This window comes from Gobio gobio (assembly GCF_949357685.1).
Source record: "Gobio gobio genome assembly, chromosome: 7".
NCBI classification, from domain to species: domain Eukaryota; kingdom Metazoa; phylum Chordata; class Actinopteri; order Cypriniformes; family Gobionidae; genus Gobio; species Gobio gobio.
Window position 1 is genome coordinate 40224883 of NC_137103.1, and position 9134 is coordinate 40234016.

Sequence of the window (9134 nt, forward strand, 5' to 3'; positions counted from 1 at the left end):
TACTCACCCTTATGTCGTTCGAGACCCGTAAGACCTCCGTTCATATTCGGAACACAAATGAAGATATTTTTGTTGAAAGCTGATGGCTGAGAAAGGCTTCAGTTAGGCCTCCATTGGCATTCAGTACACTTATACTCCCAAGACCGATAAAAGGCACTTAAAATGTCATTACAAAGTCCATCTCACCACAGTGACTCTACAATAATCTTACGATGCGACGACAATAGTTTTTGTGCGCAAAAAAAAATCAAAATAACACCTTTATCCAGCTTGTTATTGCCTTCCGCGTGTGCCTCCACGACGCATGCGCGAGAATATGACGTAGCGCCGGGGCTCGGGATTCCATGAAATGCACACTCTAACCCCATTTTGAGCACTACGCCGAGACCTAAAGCACGATCAATGTAGAATCCAACAGCTTAGACACGCGCGTCTTCCTCTGATTGTAAACAAATCACTTCTGGGTCATCTGTCCGAACGCCGGGTCTGCGTCATATTCTCGCGAATGCGTCGTGGAGGCACACACGGAAGGCAGTAACAAGTTGGAAAAAGGTGTTATTTTGATTTTTTTTTGCGCACAAAAACTATTGTCGTCGCATCGTAAGATTATTGTAGAGTCACTGTGGTGAGATGGACTTTGTAACGATGTTTTGAGTGCCTTTTATCCGTCTTGGGAGTATAAGTGTACTGAATGCCAATGGAGGCCTTTCTCAGCCATCAGCTTTCAACAAAAATATCTTCATTTGTGTTCCGAATATGAACGGAGGTCTTACGGGTCTCGAACGACATGAGGGTGAGTAATTAATGACAGAATTTTCATTTTTGGGTGAACTAACCCTTTAAGGTTGAACGGTGGCTACTGCAGTTACATCGTGACGTAGGATGGTACCTCCAACGGCTCACTATCCGCGCCCCTGGCACGAGCTCACCACGCCCTCAGAAATGTTTCCCCCAATCACATGATGAGAACGGCTTTACTCCAGTATGAACTGTCATATTACATGAAGTGGAAACATTATGAATGAAACTCACTTGACACATGCTTTAACATTGTATTGAAGAAAATACGGTTAAATAATGAAGTTGTCAGTACACGTCAGGCTTTTCTTGCGATTTTATTGCCGCCTGTCATGTGTAGCCTACAGATAATTTTCATACATGAGACGCGCTTTCAAACCCTGACACGCAAGTGGTTGCCGCGGACGCAGATAGATTAGGTCAGTTCTCTTGCGCGACTGCTTCACTAGCATCGTCGGCATCGGGAGTTAACGCAGTTTGAGCAGCGGCTTGCATTGATAAAGCTCCGGGTTTATGTCTACAGACAATCCACCCTCCTCCACTTCAGGTGAAGGTAGGAGAAATGACCGCTCTGTTGCAAAGCTGGCGTCACTCCAGTCATTCTCCATCTTTGCGACTCGCGAGTCTGACAGCTGTCAATCAACCCGTCCCTGTGGGTCTCAGGTGCACGCCCTCCGCTCAGCCCCGCCCTCGGTTCGTCCCCTCTGTGTCCGCCGGGCTCTGCCCACTTTTCCAGCATTTTTTGAAAATTGCCAGTGGGTGGAGTTAAGCTCTGAGCAGGGATTTAGTTACCCTTTAAAATAAGCAGAATAAAAACAGACACGTTATCGTGTACGTCGCTCTGAATCTATTCAAACATGTTCTTAAAACTATTCAAACATGTTCTTAAAAATTAAGTTGTGTGGTCAATCTTGTACAAACACAAAACATACTCCATAAACTGCTTATTCTTCGTCGTAGAAGTAGAATTAAGCATATTTTTATTATTAAAAGATACAAAAAAAATCTCTAGTTTAAAAACATGTAAAAGTAACTTTATTGCAGTTTCCAACCAGTATCTACATCAAATCTCAGCTCGAGACAATCCAAAGACTTTTTTTTATTAGTAACTGTTGGTACAGTTCTTTTGAGTAGGAGTTGCAACTAATAACAAATACATATGTACTCATACATACTCAAATATAAAACAGAAATCTTCCCAATGATTGAATTTGGATAATAGCACCATGAAAAGACAACTAAACCAAACTATTTCAGACAAAGACTAACAAAAGTAAACAGAAAGCCTAAATTAAACAAAGAGGCTCTTTTTGTAGAACCTTCACTAAAGTGCTATCAATCTTTAAGGGGTCAATCATGAATTGAGAAATCTACTTTTCATTCAGCCTTTGATATATAAAAGTTCATTGTGATATAAGAATATCCTTTAAGTTTTGGCCGAAAACGTCTTTGTTAGTAAAAAAAAAAGGCCCAGCAAACGCTCAATCTCAGAATATGCCAACCCTTGACATCATCATGTGGTGAAACGCCGCCTCAACACTACGCCTGATTCTGTAGCCCCGCCCACCGACTTGTGGAGCCAAACTGATTAGCCGGTAACTGCGCTACCGATCAATAAACAGCAAGATATTGCACTGTGCCTGGTTGTGGAAGAACAGTCGCTGCATAAGCTTCCTTCGGATTCCGGATTGGGAATGAGTGGTTGAACTTTATTTTTAATGAAGTTCCAGCTTACAAGACATTGCACGTTTGTTCCTTCATTTCACCACGGATTCGTTTGTAAACAAGAAACTGGATTTGTAGACAGGATGAGATTACATGAATGAATGAAGCCAAATAATAATGTGAGTATAAATGTTTTTTTTATCTGTGATAGTATTGCATTGTTACAGATCGTTTGATATCTATTGATTATGTGTACATGTCTAACTAAACATAACTTACCACGTTGTTACAGGACTCGCAAAGCCCAAGGTCCCGGTTCCAGACGGGCTACCAATACGTATCATCTTAAATAGTGAAATAACATTCCTTTCTTGATGTGAGTTGTTCACTCTCTTGACTTAATATTTGAAGGAAAAATAATTTCCGCGATTGTTTGATCATGCTGTCTGCAACGTACTTGGCTTGTGTGTGTGTGTGTGTGTGAGAGAGAGTGTGTGTGAGTGATGCACGGTTCGCGGTTATATCCACCGATTGGGCGGGCCAAGTAATATAAAAATAACATTCCAAGTAATTGCGGGTAGATGAGAGATAAATCATTGTGTTTGTTTGATAAAGACATTTTGCGAGCCCTAGCTGTGGGACGAATCATTCCGGTGTCGTTTTCCCACACGCTTTCAAAACAATGCCTCATGTGTACTCATGGGGGAACTGAAGCTCATTAAATATGCAAAGCTTATCCAATCATAGCAGAGGGCGTTTACCTTCAAGTCTTCAGTGCAGCACGCCCATAAAAACCAAGCGTTCTGTGAGAGAGGCTCAAAACCAGGGCAGATGTGTTTGAATGTAAAAACCACGCAAACGTCTTAAGTTGACCTCAGACAACAGTATAGAAAAAATTAAAAAAGCCAGTTCATGACCCCTTTAAGAGTCTCATCTTGTACCGATCAAATACCAAAAACATTTCTGTGGTTAATAATTAAACAATGTACAGTGAAAACAGTAAATGTTGTAAAAAGTAAGAAACAAAAAGGTTTCAATTAATCAATCAATTTAAAATAGGCTACATAAAATAATAAGTGTAAAAAAAATATGTACAGTGCATTTACTGTCTTCCAGGGGTCTATTGCAGGCCATCTGTGACCACTGGTAAATTCTTGCGCTAAAGTGCACCATTAGTCCCAATGACAGTGGTCCAGTAGAAATTCATTCGTAGATGGTGGGTAATGACAGATCAGGTTGGAAATGAAGGAGAAGGGCTCAGATCACAACGCTCGTGCCACTGCGAGAGCTCTTATCCTGTAAGGGAGACAAACAATAACAATTATTTAGAGGAAGGAATAGAACCCAAGGAATAGTTCAGAAGGCCTTTATTAACCCCCTGGAGCCTTGTGGGGTATGTTTATGATGGATGGATGCACTTTTTTCAGCTTTAAACTCAATGGACCCCGTCCCTGCCATTATAAAGCTTGGAAGCGTCAGGATATTTATTAATATAACTCTGACTGTGTTCATCAGAAAAAAGAAAGTTATATACACATAAGATGGCGTGAGGGTGAGTAAATCATGGGGTCATTTTCATTTTAAAGTGAACTAATCCTTTAATGAAACTTCTGTCATCATTAACTCACCCTCATTTCATTCACCTGTATGTCTTTCTTCTGAGGAACACAAAAGATAATATTTTGAAGAAAAGTTTTTGTTCATACAATGAAGGTCAAACAAACTCAAACATTTTTGAAAAGACCTTTTGTGTTAGCAGAAGAAAGTAAGTCATACAGGTTTTGAATAACATGAGGGTGAGTAAGTGATGACAGAATTTTCCTTTTTAAGTGAACAATCCCTTTAAGTATGACCTTTTTTGGGAGAACAGTATATAATTATAGCCTCTTGGTGATGAACAAATTATAAATCTACATTCTTACCGAGATGTGGTCGCTCCTCCTGCTGTGGCCAGACAAAATTTCAATGGAAGTGTAAGCTGGCGGTTTCTCAGACAATTTCCCTTGATATCGCTTTCCCATTCTATAACTGTCCTCCTCGTCTGAACTCCAGGAGCCCCTACGCGGTGAAGGCGAATAGCTCCTGTCTCTATGGTTTGCCGCACGCTCCAACTCCTCCACCAGCTCCCCTTTACTGCGAACACGAGGACGAGAACCTCCCCTGCGTCCTGCTGAACCTCGACCTCTACGCCTATCATCCAAGTCCGACTCATCGCTGTAGCTGCGTGGGATCCCTCTCCGTGAAGATGCTGGCTCCCTCAAGGAATTATCACGATGACCATTGCGGTTAGAGCTACTGCTGGTCTGACTCGATTGCCGGGGTCTTCCACCATCATTGGCCCGCCGAGAGCTCTGTTTCACTCGGCCCATGATGGGAGGCAGCTGGATGACCCTGCGCTCTACACCCTGGACACCCATCTCGTCCAGGGCTGAGAGCATGCTGGGCGGCCTGGCTGAAAAAGACACAGATTGTTGTATGGGTTGAGGTGGTGGCATTACATATTGGGGTTGTGGGGCTGCATAGTGATGTTGATGGTTTTGGTGCTGGACTCCGGTGTAGTGATGTTGAGGTTGGAGCATTGGGACGGCCATATCCATCCCTCTTACTTGGGTCTCCAGAAAATCTATCACCTGGTTATTGCCACGTATACTTCCATTCATGCTGCCATTGGCATGGTATCCATGCTGAGGTACAAATTGTGGGGCAAGTTGAGGGGCAGGAAAAGCCATCGGGGCCATGGGAAGGTTGTGTTTGGATGAAGGTTCAGAAAAAGACCCTGAAGAGGACATATTATTAGTGTCACTCTATTACTCTTCTTTGAAGCAGCTACAGTGCTATTAACAAATATTAGTAAGAAATTAATACTGACCTGAATAAAGTAAAGGGTTCCCCTGAGAAGATGCATTTGAGCCAATGGGGGCATAGATGGGCTGGCCATGGAGCCATGGTACCATCGATTTTTGAGCATCACGCATCATTTTGTGGCGCATCACAGCTAAAAAGACAAATTAACACATTAAGAAATATTCCACTACATTTAAATACAATAACATTTTATAGGACAGGCTTGTTTAATATTAAAAGTAATTCATAAATATTATTGTTTAAATATTGTATTATTTAAAATATTATTGTTAGATCTTACGATTTAAATAAATAAGACAAATATATATGCATACAAATGTATTATATATACATGAAAATCAACAAACCAATCAATTATTATTTGGAATCCGAATTTTTCATCAGTAGACATTTATATTAAGGAACTGATAACCAGAAGAAGTAGAACACTGTGAATACATGTAATATATTGTCTGTGATAGATGTACAGACAAACTTCAATGCAAGTGAATACCTTCTTCTGGGCAGCAGCAAGTACGAGGACAGCAGGGACAACGGACATAGCAGCAGCAGTTCTGAGGACAGCACTGGCAGCAGCAGATACAAAGCAGCATGATCAGGAGCAATGCCCCGAGGATGATTAGCAACACAGTCAGCCAATCTGGGAGGAAGAGGGGATGTGACCTCATCAGCATCTCTAAACGGTTTTTTTTGGTTAAATGCAAATTTTCGGTGTGCTAATACTTACGATACACAACAAGTCTGATTTCCTTGTCAGAGTCTCCCACAACATCACCCGCTGCGTCGATGGAGCAGAAATACATGCCGTTATCCCACCACATGACCTCATTGATAACCAGGTCTGCATCTGTTAAACACACATACAAAAAGAAGGATTAGAAAACATGATATATACACACACACACACACATTATATTTATATAAACATACACACATACATACTAATTTAATGTGATGTGAGATCCTGATTAATTAGCTTTTCAAAAAACAATTTTTGAGATTGTATTTAGAATATTCTGCTATAATGTTTTAAAATGTATTTACATTACAAGCTATCAGAATTTCATCTTACTTTTTGGCCATATAATAACAGCTGCACAAAACTGCATATTTTTGCTGTTTGGACCTCTGGATAAAATGTATCCTCCTCGAGTAGGAGCTTCATATTCTCTCTATTTCATCCTATATGGGCAATAAAAGCCTGATGTATCAAATATGAAACTTATTTACTTATTTTTTAACTTCCCTAAAAGTTCAATAAACCTTTCCATTAAAAAAAAATAATTGTTCCTTACTATATTTAATATATCAGGCTTTACAGGGTTAAAACACCTTGTTCAGATTTAAGCTCCTGTAGGTCCAGACTCACTGTTTTGTATGAAGATCTTGCGCTCTCGATACTCTGTTCCCAGAGTAGCTTCACCGATGCCTCTTTTCTGAATTACTATGCGGACAGTGCGCTGACTGTCTGGACAATCATTTGCTGGGTCCTGCTTCAGACCCAGAGCTGCTTGGTATGCTAAAGAAAGAAAGAACCGTACATGGCCACATCAATCACCACATGTCAACCAATCGGACAATAAAAGCTTTGCACACAACAGATTTGCAGCACTCAAGCCTTCTATATACAGTTCGCCTACACCACTCACCAGTTGAGTAGTATTCCAGCACTGGATCCAAACAGAAGGACTTGTATCGCCATGTGACCAGGACATCTTGCGTGTTCGCAGAGGTGGAATAGTCACAGCGCATAGTGACAGAAGCAAACAGCATTGTGTTTCTCTCTGTCTGAGGAACATTAACCTGGATAGACAAAAGCTCTGGGAGGGAGAGAGGATCAATCAACAGTTTGCATAAGGGTTTCCACAACTTTTGGCCAACATTTTTCCATTATTTTCCCAGTCATTGTTATCATTTATTATTATTTTATTATTTTATTATTTTTAACCAATGAAATATTTTAGAGCTGAGCATAACAAAAAAAATAATTTTATACTATACAATTTTGAAAGATTGCATTAATTTCTATGACTTGCACAGGCTTGAAAAAAAATCACTATTTAAAAAATCCTTACATACACAGAATGAAGGTTCAATAAAACGCAATATTAAAATAATGGCTGGCATTAAATCACGTGACCGGGTTTATCGGCCTGGAATGTTTGCACTTGCAGATCATTAACCTCGCCACTGAACGTACACATTTTTCAGAAAAAAACATTTAAAAAAAAGCGATATAACCATGACAGTAAACAAAACCCTGATATTCCAGTTTAACGACTGTTAGGTTTTTTAATGGAAACTTACCTGTTGGAAATACGCAGATGACGAGCGCAAGCACCTTGAGCTTTAGTGTTTCTTTCATGTTTCTCGGTTACACGGGTGTTTTTTCCTTAACTGTATTTTTTAGAACACATACAAATCTTATATTTGCGGCTCAAAAAAATATAGACAATATACGCTTGCCATCACGAGTACATCCAGAAATGTTCTTATTTACCTATATTCTCTCGAGAGTCGAGTAAACACTTTTGCTCTTTGGTAGTCCGATTACCCTCCCCCATGCAGGATGACGATACAAACTCCACCCATCAACAGGTGCATAACACCGAGAAAAAGCAAGTTAGGTCATTTTATTCTATTAATGGTGACACATTAGTTACTGTTGTTCAAAATCAAATTGTTTTTCACATTATTCTAGATGTGTCATCGATCAAAATGAAATATATGTTGCAGTGTTTGCTTTATTCGGTAGAATGAAAAATATATATGTTGGTATAATTTTTAACATTTAACCACGAGGGGGCGTCATTTGATGGAAGAATCGGCTGCCTTCACATTGTTTTATGTTTGTTGTAACGAACCAGCTGTAAAGTACCCATACCCCTGTAAAACCAGCCAAAAGACAAGCCTGTCTTGGTGTGGAGACCAGCAAACCAGCTCAGATTGGTTAAAGTTCAATTAATTACAGGGACCAGTTGCAAAAACTTAGCCACTACGTTAAGACTGTGTCTTAAGAACTAGTATGACTAACTGGTTAACCAGAGTTGTACTTTTACAATTCAGATTAGACTGATCTACCTTTTTGTGTAACTGACTTTTAATTTAAAAGTTAGGACTAGTCTTGAAGAAAAAATGTAGATGCATAACATAAGCCTAGTCTAAGAAGTTTATGCAAAAGGCCACAGCTCTAAATTCTGAATAAGTTGCGTTCATTCAAACTACTGTAAAATGCCACACGCGACCACACATTTATTATTTATATTGCAACTATTGCACAATGTGAGAGTGTTTGAAAAGAGAGCGACAGATACAGAGATCTGAGCATAAAGTTTGACCACTAAACACCTGTGAGGGCTCGTATCAGATTGTTTCCTGGTATTGTAATCTCATCCTGGAAAGAAGCATCCTTTCCTTTACTGTGTCCTGTCTAGTTTCCTGCTTGGCCTTGATTCTGTATTGGTGAGGGGGGAAAAAATCTTATTTGTTTTCCTATGTTTTTTTGAAGCAAGAGCAAAAGAAGTGTCCATGCCCTGATATAGGTGATAAGGAACAGGGATAAATGTTATCTGAAAATACATAAAATAATAATAAAAAATAAATAGACAACAAGTGTTTATGGTTCGAAGACGAGATACCACTATTTTCATGTCCACATCTAATTAAATTTATAAAACTGATTTTAAAAAACATTAAATTCAAATAAAGTGTATCCTTTCATATTTCAAATAACTTTTGTGAAAATAAAATGTCAAAATATAGGTGAAATAATGTTCCAAAGTGTAAAATTGTCATTCAGTGTAATG

At 39.5% G+C, this 9134-nt stretch overlaps 1 protein-coding gene across 2 annotated transcripts; it reads right to left on the reverse strand.

Annotated features, from left to right (window-relative positions):
* Positions 1-1816: 1816 nt before the first annotated feature.
* On the reverse strand, positions 1817-7899 carry ildr1b (immunoglobulin-like domain containing receptor 1b). Of its 2 annotated transcripts, XM_079821162.1 has the most exons (9): positions 7829-7892; positions 7636-7725; positions 6978-7148; positions 6698-6847; positions 6056-6175; positions 5822-5968; positions 5333-5458; positions 4386-5239; positions 1817-3759 (listed from the first exon to the last, which is right to left on the reverse strand). In XM_079821162.1, the coding sequence occupies exons 2-9, from the start codon at positions 7691-7693 to the stop codon at positions 3721-3723; spliced, it is 1665 nt and encodes a 554-aa protein (XP_079677288.1). In that variant the 5' UTR covers positions 7694-7725; positions 7829-7892; the 3' UTR covers positions 1817-3720. The 2 variants fall into 2 exon arrangements, with proteins under 2 accessions (XP_079677288.1, XP_079677287.1); XM_079821161.1 differs by having other exon boundaries at positions 7636-7899.
* Between the last annotated feature and the right edge of the window lie 1235 nt (positions 7900-9134).